The sequence below is a fragment of the Neoarius graeffei genome, chromosome 17 (genome assembly GCF_027579695.1).
Source record: "Neoarius graeffei isolate fNeoGra1 chromosome 17, fNeoGra1.pri, whole genome shotgun sequence".
Lineage (NCBI taxonomy): Eukaryota > Metazoa > Chordata > Actinopteri > Siluriformes > Ariidae > Neoarius > Neoarius graeffei.
In genome coordinates, this window is record NC_083585.1 from 23,520,647 (window position 1) to 23,542,144 (window position 21,498).

Sequence of the window (21,498 nt, forward strand, 5' to 3'; positions counted from 1 at the left end):
CACGAACAAAGGAGATTTCTGAGGACCTCCGAAAAAGCATTGTCAATGCTCATCAGGCTGGAAAAGGTTACAAAACCAACTCTAAAGAGTTTGGACTCCACCAATCGACAGTCAGACAGATTGTGTACAAATGGAGGAAATTCAAGACCATTGTTACCCTCCCCAGGAGTGGTCGACCAACAAAGGTCACTCCAAGAGCAAGGCATGTAATAGTCGGTGAGGTCACAAAGGACCCCAGGGTAACTTCTAAGCAACTGAAGGCCTCTCTCACATTGGTTAATGTTAATGTTCATGAGTCCACCATCAGGAGAACACTGAACAACAATGGTGTGCATGGCAGGGTTGCAAGGAGAAAGCCACTGCTCTCCAAAAAGAACATTGTTGCTCGTCTGCAGTTTGCTAAAGATCACGTGGACAAGCCAGAAGGCTATTGGAAAAATGTTTTGTGGACGGATGAGGCCAAAATAGAACTTTTTGGTTTAAATGAGAAGCGTGATGTTTGGAGAAAGGAAAACACTGCATTCCAGCATAAGAACCTTATCCCATCTGTGAAACATGGTGGTGGTAGTATCATGGTTTGGGCCTGTTTTGCTGCATCTGGGCCAGGACGGCTTGTCATCATTGTTGGAACAATGAATTCCGAATTATACCAGTGAATTCTAAAGGAAAATGTCAGGACATCTGTCCATGAACTGAATCTCAAGAGAAGGTGGGTCATGCAGCAAGACAACGACCCTAAGCACACAAGTTGTTCTACCAAAGAATGGTTAAAGAAGAATAAAGTTAATGTTTTGGAATGGCCAAGTCAAAGTCCTGACCTTAATCCAATCGAAATGTTGTGGAAGGACCTGAAGTGAGCAGTTCATGTGAGGAAACCCACCAACATCCCAGAATTGAAGCTGTTCTGTACGGAGGAACGGGCTAAAATTCCTCCAAGCCGGTGTGCAGGACTGATCAACAGTTACTGGAAACATTTAGTTGCAGTTATTGCTGCACAAGGGGGTCACACCAGATACTGAAAGCAAAAGGTTAACATACTTTTGCCACTCACAGATATGTAATATTGGATCATTTTCTTCAATAAATAAATGACCAAGTATAATATTTTTGTCTCATGTGTTTAACTGGGTTCTCTTTATTTACTTTTAGGACTTGTGTGAAAATCTGATGTTTTAGGTCATATTTATGCAGAAATATAGAAAATTCTAAAGGGTTCACAAACTTTCAAGCACCACTGTAGGCTGTGTCTGAAACCACTCATTCATTCACTACTCCCTACTCACTATCTATGGAATTCTATATAAAGGACTATATAGTGAGCTCATTGGTAAAATGAAAACACACTTTCGGACACTACTCCGCCGCATCATTATTTATGTCATTACTGTCGCACAATTAAAACAGTGGGTTTTCAAAATAATAAATACATGCATGTACTTTGGTGATAAATCCATATTATACTGATCGTATTTCCCACATTAATAAATACAAAGTGCTTTGTGTCTGCTGCATCTTTCAGTTCTTTTAAATCAAGGCTGAATACTTTCTTCTTCGCCGCTACCTTTTATAAAATAAAATTTGAGGCTTTTCATTAATTCCTTGCTCTGCACTGTAACTTTTATTTGTCTTATTCTGTTTTAGCTTATTTTCTATTCTCTTACTATTTTTAATTGTACTTGAATGTCCATTTATAATGTGTTTCTTTCTCCATCCATTCACCCCAACACACTTTTTTTTTCTTTCAGTGCAACCGCAATGCATGATGGTATATATTGCTTGGTTAGTGACCATTGGTTGTACACTACTTTTCACGGTGCATTGTGGGATACTGTGAGTCCACTATATAGGGTGTAATAATTCTCACTATATATTCGGACAGCACTAGAAAATGGTGAACTCAGTATATAGTCCACTATATAGTGAGTAGTGAGTGATTTTGGACGCCGGGATAATGTATTTTAAAGGCATTTATAGTTACATTTATTGTTGTGGAATGTCCATTAAAAAAGTTAGTGTTTGTTCAAGCAGCTATAAACAGCCAGTCTCTTTTTTTTTTTTATTCCCGCTTGAATTTAATAAGATAAAAAAAGGAAGCTTGTCACATAACTGAGAAAGCACAAAGCATAAAGTCCATCATTTTGCTGACAGCCAAGATTCTCCATACAGAAAACGTATGACCATGTTTTTCTTTATTAAATAATAACACATTTTTAAAATGAGTTTAATTTTTTTAGCCTCATGTGGAACATCTTCCAAACAACTTCTCTGTAATATAAACATGCGATTTGAATTGGGGAAGCCATGGTCTAATGAAGGGGTGGCACGGTGGTGTAGTGGTTAGCACTGTCGCCTCACGGCAAGAAGGTTCTGGGTTTGAGCCCAGTGGTCGACAGGGGCCTTTCTGTGTGGAGTTTGCATGTTCTCCCCGTGTCTGCGTGGGTTTCCTCTGGGTGCTCTGGTTTCCCCCACAGTCCAAAGACATGCAGGTTAGGCTAACTGATGGCTCTAAATTGACTGTAGGTGTGAGTGTGAATGGTTGTTTGTCTCAATGTGTCAGCCCTGCGATGATCTGGTGACTTGTCCAGGGTGTACCCAGCACCTCGCCCATAGGCAGGTGGGATAGGCTCCAGCTTGCCCACGACCCTACACAGGATAAGCGGTTATGGATAATGGATGGATGGTCTAATAGTTAGAGAAGCAGCTTTGGGGTCAAAAGGTTGATGGTTCGATTCCCTGTACCAGCAGAAATGGCTGAAGGGCCCTTGACCAAGGCACCTAACCCCCAACTGCTCCCCAGGCTGCTCTGGATATGTTGTATGTCACTCTGGATAAGATCATCTGCTAAATGCCTGTAATGTAATGTAATGTAATTACATGAGGAACAGTTGTTGGTGCAGTGATTAGCACTGTTGCTTCACAGCAAAAAATTTCCGGTTTGAAACTCGTGGCCAACTTTGGGCCTTTCCATGTGGAGTTTGCATGTTCTCCCCGTGCCTTCATGGTTTCATCTAGGTGCTTCTGGTTTCCTCTGACAGTCCAATGACATGTGAATTAGGTCAACTAGCTACTCAAATTGCCCATAGGTGTGAATGGTTGTTTGACTGTGTTAGCCCTACAATAGTTTGTGTACCCCGCCTCACGTCCAAAGTCAGCTGCGGTTGGCTCAAGCTTCCCCTGTGACCCTGATGGATAAGCAGTATAGATTATGGATGCATGGATGAAAAACAAACCGGAGTAAAGACCTCTTAATTTAATCTAGATAACCTAGATAACCCTTTTACTTTTGCTCTAGATCTTCTCTTTGAAGGGTTTTGTCAATAGTTCTTACTCATTTTAGTAGTAAAGTAAAAGTCATGTTTTGTGCTTCACTTCAACCACTGTGCCCTTGTCTTTCAACCTATGCCAGCAGTCACTTGTCAGTGCAGCTGTCTTGAGTATTTTTCCTTACAATTGTAACTTTGTGTTTCTGCATCAGGTGCCATATGTGAAGGTGGCCCCAGAGGACATACTGAAGGTGCAGTTCCCCCGTTTCACCACGCTAGACCTCAGACCCACCAACACAGACATCAGCTTGGCTGTTGCTGGCCTCCTCACCTTCTTCAACAGCACCACATCTTGCCTCATCTGTGCCCAGGCCAACTGTAAGTAACAAACAGCATATGTTCTCTTTTCTGTGGCTTTACACATATATAAATTCATAGCATCTATTGAGAAGGGGGGAAAAAATTTTATGAAACACGTGTATAGCAGTGGCTCCAAATCATAGTCTTTTGAATCCCACATTCATTGTTTTGCCTCACGATATTTCCTATTTTTCCTTTTCAGTAATGTTATAACAATGTTCATTAATACATCATTAACAATGAGCTAATCATTAATTATTCATAACTTGACAATTAAGAAATGTTTATAAATAAGGGTTTGTGGCATTATTGATGTGTGAAAACATTAATATTAATTATTGTTAAATACTGATGAATGAGTCATTCAGAATTTAAACATAAACCAATATTTACACTCAAAAAAATAAAACATTGGATTTACTTAACCGAGTTATGGCAACCGGTCCCACGAAACTGTGTTAATTTAGACGTATTGAATACAGTTGTGTTTTGAATAACTCAACATAACTGTATTCAATACATCTAAATTAACACAGTTTCGTGGGACTGGTTGCCATAACTCGGTTAAGTAAATCCAATGTTTGGGTTTTTTTGAGTGTACACGACATTGTATGTCGCTGGTCATGTGTGTACTCATGAGTACAATATACCCTTTTCCTGTACTTTTACATCAAATATTTAAAAAAATAATTTCAAGTACAAAAAAAAAATAGTGAGATGTATAGCTTTCTAAAAGAGATTTAATGTTTAGCATTTATCCAGTGTGTGTGTGTGTGTGCGCGCGTGTGTGTGTACAAAATACAATCCCAGTTCCAAAAAAGTTGGGACACGATGTAAAACATAAATAAAAGCAGAATTTAATTATGTGCAAATAATGAAAATCCTGTATTTCACTGACTACCAGCATGCCAGTTTAGCACCCAGGCTCTTTTACTACAGAGTCATGCAGGTGTAATACATGCAGAATGTGATTTGGCATTGTCTTGCTGAAATAAGAAAGGCCTTCTCTGAAAAAGACATCAACTGGATGGCATTAATAAATCATTAATAATATCATTGTACTCACCATGATCCAAATAATGTCACACGAGGAGATGATAGATAGATGTAAGTGCAGGAAGAGTTTATTAAAAGCAAGCTGGCAAACAATACCAAAACGTGAGGCAAAGGGCATAAACAAGGACAATGGTCAGGCGAGGCACAAACAGGATGTCAGAGGTAATATCAAAGGCAAAATCCAAAAACACAAACCAAGTCAAAAAAAAAACAATAAAAGGAAAAGGTAATAAAAAGCCTTGATTACGTCAGACATAAGGAACAGAGCGTATACTTCCCAAAGTCTGTGTGAATTGAGAGTCCTTATATGCACAAACCTTGAAAATGCTATGATCAGGATCAAGTGCTCGGCATCAATAAGTTTTAAAGCTAGGTGGCCTTTCAATTTCATAAAATTGGTGAAATTTAGTTCCCTCTGAAATTTGCTCATTGTGATATATGTTTATTTCTGCAATATCTCAAACAAACAAAAAAAAAAAACAGGCCATTCTGTGGCTGGGAAGTTATTTAATTTGAGGGGATTCCGGAGCAAATAATGTGCATGAAATTGCTCGCTTTGCGCAGTCAAGCAGACAGAGGAAGTCCGTGTGCACATGCGCAGGTTTACCTTCTTCTTCTTCTTTTCCTTCTTCTTTTGGGTTTTATGGCACCTGGCATCCAGTGTTGCATTACTGCCATCTACAGGTTTACCTTTGAGCGTGCACTGACAGTTCCATCAATCTGTTGCTAAATGAACAGCTGATCACACCGAGATGCTCGCTGACCGCAAATATTTATTAGTTTGGTCCTGCATTTCTTTTCCTTCGCAACATAACGTCTTTTCTTCTCACTTTCCATTACTGTAGTCGGTCTTTCATGTTTCATTCGCACACTCACGTCCTCCATTTTTCTCTCCTGTTTCAAATTTGTATCCCACAATGCCTTGCGTGAACGGGGAAAGCCCACCACGTGATGCATGACATAGTATCTTGAATTGGGTCATGGTGAAGCAGGAAAAAATAGCGGAGAATTTAGGGCCATGTGGCCCTAAATTCATTGATTGTTTGATTGAAAAAATAAAATAAAATTGGAAGTCTGTGATTCGAATTCAGTAGCTTTCGGTCCACTAAACAAAAATAATTGGGTGTTGGGGAAAATTCTTTTTATGACCTACACTTGAAAAATCTAAAAGGCAGTCTACCTTTAATGAGCATGAGCATGGTGTGAATGTGAGTTGCAGTCCGAGGCGTGCCACTGTGCACTACCAGTACAAACGTGAAGACGTGACAAATAATCCAAAGATCCAAATTTTCCCTGTTGGTGGCACTAGCACACATGAGGGGCGTACAGAAAAATTGTACCAAAAACTGTGAAAATTTACTTAAAAGCATACAGAGCATTCTGTGGCTTGCCATCGACTCCCATGTGGATGTAGAAGAAGAAGAAGAAGACATACAATTACAATGGGGTGCCTCAGCACATTTGGTGCTTGGCCCCTAATAAGTATAAAGCCATCAAAGTGCTACATACATTATATGGGCAAAAGTTTGTAGACACCTACCCCTAACCCTTATATGGTGTTTTTAAACTTCCCATTCCAGATTTATTCCCACTTTGTTGTAATAACCTCCAATTTTCTGAGAATGTGTTCCATGAGATTTGTGCTCATTCAGCCACAACAGCATTCGTGAGGTCATGCACTAATAGTGGGTGAGGAGGCTTTGGGTTCAGTCATCATTCCAGTTCAGTGTTTAGAGGGGTTGTCATCAGGGCTCTGTTCATGACACTTGAGTTCTTCTTCTCCAACCTCGGCAAACCATGGACCTTGCTTTGTGCACAGCAGCACTGTCAGCTAGAACAGAGAAGAGAGATTGTAATGCTGAAGCACACAAAACTGTCCTGAACAAATGTGTGCTTCCTACTTTATGGCAACAGTTTGAGGAACACCCACATATGGGTGTGATGTTCAGGTGCCTTTACAGTATAGTACAGTTCTCAAATGCAGCATATTTGCATTGATATTACTATACTGCGATGTTTGTTTGTACATTAGGGTGCATCAGTTGCCCTCACTTTCATAAAATCTGATGCATTTTTGTTTGGGTGTTCCTTTTCACCAATAAAGACATCCTGTAAAATTTTTTGACCATATTCAAAAGTCTAATGGTGGCACCATGAGGTTCATTTTTTGCCAAAAAACGCTTATTTTATGTTTTCGTGTAAGGTTTGAATCACAATGTTGGACTCCATTTATTGATTTCTTGTGACCCAGAGATCACGTTAAGAACCTTTGCAAGGGATTGAGAAGCATTAATGTGATTCATAATACATTTGTATTGTTTAAAAGTAGTTGAACAATGATTCACTGAACAGCTAAAACTCAAACTGTGCTTGATAATATATTTAGAATATGTACTAAAAATGTGTATCTAAGATATTTGGTATACTCGATAAGGTGCCATAATGTTTCATGAAAAGTGATCGAAATTTTGTCATAAAAGTCATAAAATAGCAGCTTTTTCCATAACTTTGAGCTCCTGGTGCCACCATTAAACTTTTGAATTTTGTCAAAATATTTCACCCAGTGTGTTTTCTTACCAAAAGGAACATAAAAACAAAAATGCATCATGATCGGAGGAACTTTTCATTTTTAGGGGGCAACTGATGGACCCTATTGTACATTCCAAAAAAATACAACTTGATGATTTTATCCAGGGTGGCATGGTGGTGTAGTGGTTAGCACTGTTGCCTCACAGCAAGAAGGTCCGGGTTCGAGCCCAGCAGCCGGCGAGGGTGTTTCTGTGTGGAGTTTGCATGTTCTGCCCGTGTCTGCGTGGGTTTCCTCTGGGTGCTCCGGTTTCCCCCACAATCCAAAGACATGCAGGTTAGGCTAATTGGTAGCTCTAAATTGACTGTAGGTGTAAATGTGAATGGTTGTTTGTCTCTGTGTCGGCCCTGCGATAACCTGGCGACTTGTCCAGGGTGTACCCCGCCTCTCACCCATAGTCAGCTGGGATAGGCTCCAGCTTGCCTGCGACCCTGCACAGGATAAGTGGCTACAGATAATGGATGGATGGATTATTAGGGCCCGAGCCCTATGGGCGAAGGCCCTATTGTTCTTGTAAGAGTTCACTATTATTAGGGCCCGAGCCCTATGGGCGAAGGCCCTATTGTTCTTGTAAGAGTTCACTATTATTATTCTTCCGTCTTCTTCTTCTTCTTTATTTTTCTCCGCTGTTGGGCCATTTTCGGGGCGCTTGCCATGGGCGAAAACGCACGAAATTTGGCACCACTTCCGAGAATTGCCACCGCTACTCAGAACCAAAAGCCCAAACTTGGCCGGGGCTCAGGGCCTCTATAGCGCCCCCTAAGTCGTTGTGATTTTGGCCTCCCACATTAAGGTGCCTGGTTGCCATATAGTTTGTAGTACTGGCATGCCATTTGGTAAGCATATGTCTCTCACTAAGCCGGACAAAAATGTAATGCCACTGCATTAGCCACGCCCAACAGGAAGTGAGGTAATTTCACTTTTGTGCGAAATGCATGGCCACGAAGACGGCGCAACTCCTCCTAGACCGTTCATAGGAATGTCACCAAAACTGATACACATCATCTACAGACATGGCTGACAAAAGTTACTAAATACGTTTCACGTAGGATAAACCGTTCAGAAGTTATACATCAATCAATTTTCACTTCAAAATTTTACATGCTTAAAAATTCATAACAATTCTTCCAATTGCTCAAAACTGCTCATACTTCACATGCTAATCAGTCATTGGGCTTCTGACATGTTACCCAATTTCTGTGATATTTCGCCACTGGGGGCGCTATTTTTGGGCAAAAATTCCAATCTTTCCTCAAATTTGGTCAAACTTCACGGCCCCCCTCTTACTACCTCCCATGTCATGTTTACCACATTTTGGGTATTTTCGTCCATGGGGGGCGCTGTTTTTGGCCGACGCAATTTCTCCAAAATGGGTTTTTGGTTAATAATTCCATAATGCTTTTCCTTCACACCACTACCTTGTGATAGTACGTTGCTGTTGTAGACACTTATTTTTCCAACTCATAATCGCTCATGTACGGCATAGCGCCACCTACTGACATGGGAAAAACCAAAAAACTTATTCTTCAAAAATCTATATCTCATCTTCTATTTACTCAATTTTCATCACACTTCATACGCAAACTCTTCACAGCTCACCTGACATACACGCCAAATTTTGTGCACTTTCGCCCCTGGGGGTGCTGGTTATGGCAGAAATGATATTGCAGCTTCTGATTTGTCAACCTTGGCAAGCACACTCTTTACAAGACCCTTATTGGGGCGCTTGCCATGGTCGACAACGCTCGAAATTTGGCTCCTTTTTCTTAGACTGCCACCGCTACTGAGAACCAGAAGCCCAGATCCAGGCGGGCCTCAGGGCCTCTATAGCGCCCCCTAACGTGTTGTGATTTTTGCCTCTCGCATTAAGGTGCCTGGTTGCCATGTAGTTTGTAGTGGTGGCATGCCCTTTGGTACGCATATGTATCTCACCAAGCCGGACAAAAATGTAATGCCAATGCATTAGCCACGCCCTACAGGAAGTGAGGTAATTTCACTTTTGTGCGAAATGCATGGCCACGAAGACGGCGCAACTCCTCCTTGACCGTTCATAGGAACGTCACCAAAATTGATACACATCATCTACAGACATGGCTGACAAAAGTTGCTGAATAAGTTTCACGTAGGGTTAACCGTTCAGAAGTTGTACGTCAATCATTTTTCAATGCAGATTTTTACATGCTTAAAAATTCATAACAAATCTTCTAATTGCTCAACACTGCTCATACTTCACACGCAAATCAATTATTGGGCTTCTGACATGTTACCCAATTTCTGTGATGTTTCGCCACTGGGGGCGCTATTTTGGGGCAAAAAATCCAATCTTTCCTCAAAATTTGGTCAAACTTCACGGCCACCCTCTTACTACCTCCCATGTCATGTATACCACTTTTTGGGAATTTTCGTCCATGGGGGGCGCTGTTTTTGGCCCACGCAATTGCTCCAAAACGGGTTTTTGGTAAATAATTCCATAATGCTTTTCCTTCACACCACTACCTTGATTGTACGTTGCTGTTGTAGACACTTATTTTTCCAACTCATAATCGCTCATGTACAGCATAGCGCCACCTACTGACATGGGAAAAACCAAAAAATTTATTCTTCAAAAATCTATATCTCATCTTCTATTTACTCAATTGTCATCAAACTTCATGCGCAAACTCTTCATAGCTCACCTGACATATACGCCAGATTTTGTGCAATTTCGCCCCTGGAGGTGCTGATCATGGCAAAAATAATATTGCAGCTTCTGATTTGTCAAACTTGGCAAGCAATCTCTTTTCAAGACCCTTATTGAGGTGCTTGCCATGGTCGACAACGCACGAAGTGCGAGACCCTATTGTTGCCATGTGTCCAATTCTGTGCTTTGTCGCCATTGTGGGAGTAATGTCTCTTGCCGCGGAAGCTGTGGAAGGTATTTCGCAGGGACGCATGCCCCGCCCCCCTTGGCCACTGGCACGAGGGCCCGTCGAGGCCGCTTGCGGCTTTATTATTCTTCTTCTTTATTTTTCTCCGCTGTTGGGCCATTTTCGGGGCGCTTGCCATGGGCGAAAACGCGCGAAATTTGGCGCCACTTCCGAGAATTGCCACCGCTACTCAGAACCAAAAGCCCACACTTGGCCGGGGCTCAGGGCCTCTATAGCGCCCCCTAAGTCGTTGTGATTTTGGCCTCCCGCATTAAGGTGCCTGGTTGCCATATAGTTTGTAGTAGTGGCATGCCATTTGGTATGCATATGTATCTCACTAAGCCGGACAAAAACGTAATGCCAATGCATTAGCCACGCCCAACAGGAAGTGAGGTAATTTCACTTTTGTGTGAAATGCATGGCCACGAAGACGGCGCAACTCCTCCTAGACCGTTCATAGGAATGTCACCAAAATTGATACACATCATCTACAGACATGGCTGACAAAAGTTACTAAATACGTTTCACGTAGGATAAACCGTTCAGAAGTTATACGTCAATCAATTTTCACTTCAAAATTTTACATGCTAGAAAATTCATAACAAATCTTCTAATTGCTCAACACTGCTCATACTTCACACGCTAATCACTCATTGGGCTTCTGAAATGTTACCCAATTTCTGTGATATTTCGCCACTGGGGGCGCTATTTTTGGGCAAAAAATCCAATCTTTCCTCAAATTTGGTCAAACTTCACGGCCACCCTCTTACTACCTCCCATGTCATGTACACCACATTTTGGGAATTTTCGTCCATGGGGGGCGCTGTTTTTGGCCGACGCAATTTCTCCAACACGGGTTTTTGGTAAATTATTCCATAATGCTTTTCCTTTACACCACTACCTTGTGATGGTGCGTTGCTGTTGTAGACACTTATTTTTCCATCTCATAATCACTCATGTACAGCATAGCGCCACCTACTGACATGGGAAAAACCAAAAAATTTATTCTTCAAAAATCTATATCTCATCTTCTGTTTACTCAATTGTCATCAAACTTCATAGGCAAACTCTTCATAGCTCACCTGACATGTACGCCAAATTTTGTGCACTTTCGCCCCTGGGGGTGCGGGTTATGGCAGAAATGATATTGCAGCTTCTGATTTGTCAAAATTGGCAAGCAAACTCTTTACAAGACCCTTTTTGGGGCGCTTGCCATGGTCGACATCGCACGAAATTTGGCTCCTTTTTCTTAGACTGCCACCGCTACTGAGAACCAGAAGCCCAGATCCAGGCGGGCCTCAGGGCCTCTATAGCGCCCCCTAACTCATTGTGATTTTGGCCTCCCGCATTAAGGTGCCTGGTTGCCATGTAGTTTGTAGTAGTGGCATGCCATTTGGTACGCATATGTCTCTCACTAAGCCGGACAAAAATGTAATGCCAATGCATTAGCCACGCCCAACAGGAAGTAAGGTAATTTCACTTTTGTGCGAAATGCATGGCCACGAAAACGGCGCAACTCCTCCTAGACCGTTCATAGGTATGTCACCAAAATTGATAGACATCATCTACAGACATGGCTGACAAAAGTTCCTAAATACGTTTCACGTAGAATAAACCGTTCAGAAGTTATACGTCAATCAATTTTCAATGCAAAATTTTACATGCTTAAAAATTCATAACATATCTTCAAATTGCTCAAAACTGCTCATACTTCACACGCAAATCACTCATTGGGCATCTGACATGTTACCCAATTTCTGTGATATTTCGCCACTGGGGGCGCTATTTTTGGGCAAAAAATCCAATCTTTCCTCAAATTTGGTCAAACTTCACGGCCACCCTCTTACTGCCTCCCATGTCATGTACACCTCATTTTGGGAATTTTCGTCCATGGGGGGCGCTGTTTTTGGCCAACGCAATTGCTCCAAAACAGGTTTTTGGTAAATAATTCCATAATGCTTCTCCTTCACACCACTACCTTGTGATAGTACGTTGCTGTTGTAGACACTTATTTTTCCAACTCGTAATCGCTCATGTGCAGCATAGCGCCACCTACTGACATGGGAGAAACCAAAAAATTTATTCTTCAAAAATCAATATCTCATCTTCTATTTTCTCAATCTTGATCAAACTTGATACGCACACTCTTAACAGGTCACCTGACATATGTGCCAAATTTTGTGAACTTTTGCCACTGGGGGCACTGTTTTCAGGCAACAATTTATATCTCGGCTTCTGATTGGTCAAACTTGATCAAACTTTACAAAACAACTCTTCATAGGTCCCTTGACATGTATCCCAAATTTGGTGAACTTTCACCACTGGGGGCGCTCATTGCGCTGTAGCAGTTGCAGGAGAGGTGTTTACAATCATGAGGCACCAGGAGTATGTTGTTTTGGTTGCCTTAAACACACATGACTTGTGGGGAATGGGTAGGCAGTCGGGAGCAAGTGTTGTAGCATAGCGCCACCTACTGACATGGGAGAAACCAAAAAATTTATTCTTCAAAAATCAATATCTCATCTTCTATTTTCTCAATCTTGATCAAACTTGATACGCACACTCTTAACAGGTCACCTGACATATGTGCCAAATTTTGTGAACTTTTGCCACTGGGGGCGCTGTTTTCAGGCAACAATTTATCTCTCGGCTTCTGATTGGTCAAACTTGATCAAACTTTACAAAACAACTCTTCATAGGTCCCTTGACATGTATACCAAATTTGGTGAACTTTCTCCACTGGGGGCGCTCATTGCTCTGTAGCAGTTGCAGGAGAGGGGTTTACAATCATGAGGCACCAGGAGTATGTTGTTTTGGTTGCCTTAAACACACATGACTTGTGGACCACTGGGGGCGCTCATGCGCTGTAGCAGTTGCAGGAGAGGTGTTTACAATCATGAGGCACCAGGAGTATGTTGTTTTGGTTGCCTTAAACACACATGACTTGTGGGGAATGGGTAGGCAGTCGGGAGCAAGTGTTGTAGCGTTACATACAGACTAATAGATGTCTAACAGAAGACAATCCTATGTAGCTATAGCTTGGTGACTGATGAGGTAAATACATTAATTTGGTTGGGAAGCCATGGCATAAAATGTTCTGTCCATGACAACATCTCAGCGCACCGTGTACTCTGTGTCCAATTCTGTGCTTTGTCACCATTGTGGGAGTCATGTCTCTTGCCAAAGAAGCTGTGGAAGGTATTTCGCGGGGACGCATGCCCCCGCCCCCCTTGGCCGCTGGCGCGAGGGCCCGTCGAGGCCGCTTGCGGCTTTAATTATTCTTCCGTCTTCTTCTTCTTCTTCTTCCGTCTTCTTCTTCTTCTTTATTTTTCTCCGCTGTTGGGCCATTTTCGGGGCGCTTGCCATGGGCGAAAACGCACGAAATTTGGCACCAGTTCCGAGAATTGCCACCGCTACTCAGAACCAGAAGCCCAAACTTGGCCGGGGCTCAGGGCCTCCATAGCGCCCCCTAAGTCGTTGTGATTTTGGCCTCCCGCATTAAGGTGCCTGGTTGCCATATAGTTTGTAGTAGTGGCATGCAATTTGGTACGCATATGTATCTCACTAAGCCGGACAAAAATGTAATGCCAATGCATTAGCCACGCCCAACAGGAAGTGAGGTAATTTCACTTTTGTGCGAAATGCATGGCCACGAAGACGGCGCAACTCCTCCTAGACCGTTCATAGGAATGTCACCAAAATTGATACACTTCATCTACAGACATGGCTGACAAAAGTTACTAAATACGTTTCACGTAGGATTAACCGTTCAGAAGTTATACGTCAATCAATTTTCGATGTAAAATTTTACATGCTTAAAAATTCATAACAAATCTTCTGATTGCTCAAAACTGCTCATACTTCACACGCAAATCACTCATTGGGCTTCTGACATGTTACCCAATTTCTGTGATATTTCGCCACTGGGGGCGCTATTTTCGGGCAAAAATTCCAATCTTTCCTCAATTTTGGTCAAACTTCACGGCCACCATCTTACTACCTCCCATGTCATGTATACCACGTTTTGGAAATTTTCGTCCATGGGGGGCGCTGTTTTTGGCCGACGCAATTGCTCCAAAACGGGTTTTTGGTAAATAATTCCATAATGCTTTTCCTTCACACCACTACCTTGTGATAGTATGTTGCTGTTGTAGACACTTATTTTTCCAACTCATAATCGCTCATGTACAGCATAGCGCCACCTACTGACATGGGAAAAACCAAAAAATTTATTCTTCAAAAATCTATATCTCATCTTCTATTTACTCAATTGTCATCAAACTTCATACGCAAACTCTTCATAGCTCACCTGACGTCTACGCCAAATTTTGTGCACTTTCGCCCCTGGGGGTGCTGGTTATGGCAAAAATGATATTGCAGCTTCTGATTTGTCAAACTTGCCAAGCAAACTCTTTACAAGACCCTTATTGGGGCGCTTGCCATGGTCGACAACGCACGAAATTTGGCTCCTTTTTCTTAGACTGCCACCGCTACTGAGAACCAGAAGCCCAGATCCAGGCGGGCCTCAGGGCCTCTATAGCGCCCCCTAACGTGTTGTGATTTTTGCCTCTCGCATTAAGGTGCCTGCTTGGCATATAGTTTCTAGTTATTAGGGCCCGAGCCCTATGGGCGAAGGCCCTATTGTTCTTGTAAGAGTTCACTATTATTATTCTTCCGTCTTCTTCTTCTTCTTCCGTCTTCTTCTTCTTCTTCTTTATTTTTCTCCGCTGTTGGGCCATTTCCGGGGCGCTTGCCATGGGCGAAAACGCACGAAATTTGGCGCCAGTTCCGAGAATTGCCACCGCTACTCAGAACCAGAAGCCCAAACTTGGCCGGGGCTCAGGGCCTCTATTGCGCCCCCTAAGTCGTTGTGATTTTGGCCTCCCGCATTAAGGTGCCTGGGTGCCATGTAGTTTGTAGTCGTGGCATGCCATTTGGTACGCATATGTATCTCACTAAGCCGGACAAAAATGTAATGCCAATGCATTAGCCACGCCCAACAGGAAGTGAGGTAATTTCACTTTTGTGCGAAATGCATGGCCACGAAGACGGCGCAACTCCTCCTAGACCGTTCATAGGAATGTCACCAAAATTGATACACATCATCTACAGACATGGCTGACAAAAGTTACTAAATACGTTTCACGTAGGATAAACCGTTCAGAAGTTATTCGTCAATCAATTTTCGATGCAAAATTTTACATGCTTAAAAATTCATAACAAATCTTCTGATTGCTCAAAATTGCTCATACTTCACTCGCAAATCACTAATTGGGCTTCTGACATGTTACCCAATTTCTGTGATATTTCGCCACTGGGGGCGCTATTTTTGGGCAAAAATTCCAATCTTTCCTCAAATTTGGTCAAGCTTCACGGCCACCCTCTTACTACCTCCCATGTCATGTATACCACGTTTTGGGAATTTTTGTCCATGGGGGGCGCTGTTTTTGGCCGACGCAATTGCGCCAAAACGGGTTTTTGGTAAATAATTCCATAATGTTTTTCCTTCACACCACTACCTTGTGATAGTACGTTGCTGTTGTAGACACTTATTTTTCCAACTCATCATCGCTCATGTACAGCATAGCGCCACCTACTGACATGGGAAAAACCAAAAAATTTATTCTTCAAAAATCTATATCTCATCTTCTATTTACTCAATTGTCATCAAACTTCATACGCAAACTCTTCATAGCTCACCTGACATATACGCCAAATTTTGTGCACTTTCGCCACTGGGGGCGCTATTTTTGGGCAAAAAATCCAATCTTTCCTCAAATCTGGTCAAACTTCACGGCCACCCTCTTCCTACCTCCCATGTCATGTATACCACATTTTGGGAATTTTCGTCCATGGGGGGCGCTGTTTTTGGCCGATGCAATTGCTCCAAAATGGGTTTTTGGTAAATAATTCCATAATGCTTTTCCTTCACACCACTACCTTGTGAAAGTACGTTGCTGTTGTAGACACTTATTTTTCCAACTCATAATCGCTCATGTACAGCATAGCGCCACCTACTGACATGGGAAAAACCAAAAAATTTATTCTTCAAAAATCTATCTCTCATCTTCTATTTACTCAATTGTCATCAAACTTCATACGCAAACTCTTCATCGCTCACCTGACATATACGCCAAATTTTGTGCACTTTCGCCCCTGGGGGTGCTGGTTATGGCAAAAATGATATTGCAGCTTCTGATTTGTCAAACTTGGCAAGCAAACTCTTTACAAGACCCTTATTGGGGCGCTTGCCATGGTCGACAACGCACGAAATTTGGCTCCTTTTTCTTAGACTGCCACCGCTACTGAGAACCAGAAGCCCAGATCCAGGCCGGCCTCAGGGCCTCTATAGCGCCCCCCGAGCACCGTTCAGTGCGAGACCCTATTGTTGCCATGTGTCCATTTCTGTGGTTTGTCGCCATTGTGGGAGTAATGTCTCTTGCCGAAGAAGCTGTGGAAGGTATTTCGCGGGGACGCATGCCCCCGCCCCCCTTGGCCGCTGGCGCGAGGGCCCGTCGAGGCCGCTTGCGGCTTTAATTTTATCCTTATTATCCTAATTTTTAGCCTATTTACCTCCCAACTACAGTACATCACTCTACACTACACTACACACAAACACACACACACTTCTTTCTCTTAATGTCCTCATTAGAACTGGCTCTAAATCATTATGTTCTGGCAAACAACTTATGATAAGATTCACTAGAAATGCTATTTGCTCACAGTTGCAGTCACTGTATGTGATTAAAGGCATTCAAGTATCATGAATCTAATTCAGCTCCCAGTGTTTGAATTTCAGCAATGAAACTGTAACGGTTTCCCTGATGTGGGTGGAGTACAGAAGTACAGCAGGCAGGAGATAATGTTCACACATTTAAGCTTTTCAGCTTCATTTGTTCAACTCTAGGACACACACATGTGTATACACACATATACACACACACACAGTCATGTTCTGGTCCCGGGGCTCTTTTCTCTGCTGTCCCACTCCTTTTATGCTCCACCATCACATCAACAAACACACACACACACATTAACTGACAACAGGTGTCACGACTTGGCCGCTCACCTTCCCTGACCCTGCCCTCCACTCACAAACTGACACTTGGCCATGCCCCCGCTGCCACAGACACATCATTAACAGTTGCACTGGTCTTGATATTGGATTGGAAAGAAAACCAGTGGTATCACCCATTGCTACCGTATAATGCTTCCCACTGGGGTTTAGTCATGAAGCCTCTCCTCCACAAAGAAGCACTCGGTCAATAGACATAGGTAGCATCATGATGTAACATATCCAACACCATGATTAAACTATACAACACCAGCCCTGTTCCAAATGATATTTCCATGGGATATTGAGGTTCCATGGGCCATCGAGCAAGGCTATAACATAGCCCATTTCTTATTTTAGGCTTTGAAAAGGTGTCAGTGTGTTCAGCGTGCATGTATTTTCTGTGAAAGGATTAATGGAATTATTCTGCACTTCATTCATCTTCCACCGGAAAATGAAGTTTGAGTTTTCTTTGTCATTGCACCCAATTATTTCAGACTATTTGTTGCACAAGTAACACATATGTTTTAGTGAGTAATGACACCGAGTTTGTCATGCTCTGGCAGTACACAGAAATTGAATGCCAAGCCATTGCAGACGCTTCAAGGTGAACACAATAGCTAATATCCAGTAATGTGATAAAGTCTTGAGGATTGTCTCAAATGCTGACTTTTACACCCACCATGACAGTGTCACTGAAGTGCGGACTTAGGGCAATACTGTAGAGCTGAGGGCACCATTTGGGACAGGCCTAGTGAATGTATTTACAATACATGCACTCACGAGTAATCCTTCATTACCTTATGTAATAAAGCATTTAAGTCTGCATTGTAAGGTTATCCACTCACCGGCCATTTTATGAGGTACACCTGTTCAACTACTCATTAACGCAAATATCTAAATCAGCCAATCACATGGCAGTAATTCAATGCATTTAGGCATGTAGATGTGGTCAAGATGGCCTGCTGAAGTTCAAACCGAGCAACAGAATGGGAAAGAAAGGTGATTTAAGTATCTTTGAACATGGCATGGTTGTTGGTGCCAGACGGGCTGGTCTGAGTATTTCAGAAATTACTGATCTGCTGGGATTTTCATGCACAACCATCTCTAGGGTTTACAGGGAATGGTCCAAAAAAGAGAAAACATCCAGTGAGCGGCAGTTTCCTGGGTGAAAATGACTTGTTGATGCCAGAGGTCAGAGGAGAATGGCCAGACTGGTTCAAGATGATAGAAAGGCAACAGTAACTCAAATAACCACTCATTACAACCAAGGTATGCAGAAGACCATCTCTGACTGCACAAGACATCAAGCCTTGGAGCAGATGAGCTGCAGCAGCAGACCACCACACCAGCTGCCACTCATGTCAGCAAAGAACAGAAAACTAAGGTGACAATTTGAACGGGCTTATCAAACTTGAGCAACAGAAGATTGGAAAAATGTTGTCTGGTCTCGATTTCTGCTGCGACATTCAGATGGTAGGGTCAGAATTTGGCATAAACAACATGAAAGCATGGAGCCATCCTGCCTTGTATCAATGGTTCAGGCTGCTGGTGGTGGTGGTGGTGTAATGGTGTGGGGGATATTTTCTTGGCACACTTTGGGCCCCTTAGTACCAATTGAGCATCATTTAAAGACTACAGCCTAGCTGAGTATTGTTGCTGACCATGTCCATCCCTTTATGACCATAGTGTACCCAACTTCTGATGGCTACTTCCATCAGGATAACACACCATGTCACAAAGTTCAAATCATCTCAAACTGGTAGCAACATGACAATGAGTTCACTGTACTCAAATGGCCTCCACACTCACCAGATCTCAATCCAATAGAACATCTTTGGGCTGTGGTGGAATGGGAGAGTTGCATCATAGATGTGCAGCCGACAAATCTGCAGCAACTACGTGACACTATTATGTTAATATGGACCAAAATCTCTGAGGAATGTTTCCAGCATCTTGTTGAATCTACACCACAAAAAAAAGGCAGTTCTGAAGAAGAAGTTGATGACATTATTTGTCACATGCACACTCAAGCACAGTGAAATTCATCCTCTGCATTTAACCCATCTAAAGCAGTGAACACATGCAAGTGAGCAATGAGCACACACACATACCCAGATCAGTGAGCAGCTATACTACAGCACCTGGGGAGCAATTAGTGATTAGGTGCCTTGCTCAAGGGCACTTCAGACCATGGCTGCCCCATGTTAACCTAACCGCATGTCTTTGGACTGTAGGGGAAACCAGAGCACCCGGAGGAAACCCACGCAGACATGGGTAGAACATACAAACTCCATACAGAAAGGTCCCTATCTGCTGCTGGGCTCGAACCCAGAACCTTTTTGCTGTGAGGTGACAGTGCTAACCACTACACCACCATGCTGCCCATTTCTAAACATCCATCCATCCATTATACGTAACGGCTTATCTTTTGTAAAGGGTCGTGGGAAACCTGGAGCCTATCCCAGCTGACTATGGGCGAGAGGTGGGGTACACCCTGGACAAGTCATCAGATCATCACAGGGCTGATACATAGACACAGACAACCATTCACACTCACATTCACACCTACAGTCAATTTAGAGCCACCAATTAGCCTAACCTGCTTGTCTTTGGACTGTGGGGGAAACCGGAGCACCCGGAGGAAACCCACGCAGACACGGGGAGAACATGCAAACTCCACACAGAAACACCCCCATCCGCCGCTGGGCTCAAACTCAGAACCTTCTTGCTGTGAGGCGACAGCGCTAACCACTACACCACCGTGCTGCCTATTTCTAAACATACTTGTCAAATTCTGAAAAACTAATGATTTGTCCTTAGTTATTAATGAAATTTATTGTAAAGTTTTACCTGCTTCAGTTTCAGCTCATCAAGGGATTTATAATGACCTAATGACTTCAAGATAAAGTGGAACAAAGAAAATGTAAAGTTCAGTTTCAGACCTGGTAATAAGAATGATTGATTGATTAATATACTGATCATTATGGATATAGTATCTGGTTGTACCACTATGATTCTCTCTTTCTGTAATTCCTTGTTAATCATAAATCATTATGTCGTCCATCAAATTCAGGAATATTTTCAGAGTTGTGGCTGCATTCTTACTCTTTATAAAAACAGTTACATAAATGCATCTATGCTTTGGCGTTTTATGCTTCCCATTTGTGTAACTTTATGACCCCGAGACATAAATTATTAGGATTGGATTAGATATTCGATTTAGTCTAGCATAATATTCCTTTATTTTATAATATACTACACCATAGTAATATGATGCTATTATACCTCAGCATTCATATGACAACATTAATTACTGTCCGTCTTGTTCATTGTACATTTGTGATCAATTTAGTATTTCTCTGCTTGCACTCTTAGTGTCCTTCAGGCTCCCATTATGTATGCTGTCTCACTCATTTACTATCAAACCACAGGAACTGATAGTGACAGCAATTCCTCTGTCCACAGGGAAACAAGTATATAAATGGACTGATAAGCATCTTTACCTGTCAAAGATATGAGAGCTGACACAAACATAATGGTATGGTGCACCTGCATAGAAGTGGTTCCCAATCCTAATGAGGACACGGGCAACCTGTGTGGTTTGTTTAAAGTCTAGTCTCCTCCTGTCCTTGTCATCACAGAGACTGTTTTGTTTCCATTTTATTTATTCACTGTAGGCTGTATTCAGAGTCAGCAACTTAAGACAAAAAGTTAATATTTCAGTCAATATTTACCTGGGGAAAGTCATTTGCATTCAGAGTTTGGCTAAGCAGCTGTTTAAATCGATTTTTATGCTCCCCATTCAGATTATTCAAATCATCTGCATCTAGTTCATGCTTCTGGGGTTGCTATATTGTTCCTGAGTAGCCTATAAGTGCCAGAGACAGAGTTTTTTTAATAGACTACTGCCTTTAAACACTAGCGCTTGCCTTTAAACTTGTGAAACAAATCAGGGACAGATAATTGAAAGTGACAGTTCAATAGGAAGACAGCTATTTTGACCAAATTTGTGGGCATTCTGTGTGTCCTTTATGGTGTCTGTTTATTGTAGTCTGTTTACTGGATTGGAGTACTGTAATCTGAATGTTTTTGCATTTATAGCAAGTTTTCCAGTTTTTTTTTAATATAATTTTAATTATAAAATATTTATTTGTTTATTTATTTGTTTGTGAATTGTCAGAAGTTGTTAATTAACTAATTTAAAAATGACCTCATATATTATGCATATGTAGCCTCTTCTTCTTCATTCAGCTGCTCCTGTTAGGAGTT

The 21,498-nt window shown here is 42.1% G+C and overlaps 1 protein-coding gene across 1 annotated transcript in view; it reads left to right on the top strand.

The window, feature by feature from the left end:
* Window positions 1-21,498, top strand: part of grik4 (glutamate receptor, ionotropic, kainate 4) — a 645,415-nt gene that overhangs the window by 219,998 nt on the left and 403,919 nt on the right. The window contains exon 4 of the mRNA XM_060943850.1: window positions 3,476-3,641. Within this exon, the coding sequence (XP_060799833.1) occupies window positions 3,476-3,641 (166 nt within the window). The remainder of the gene's footprint in view (window positions 1-3,475; window positions 3,642-21,498) is intronic.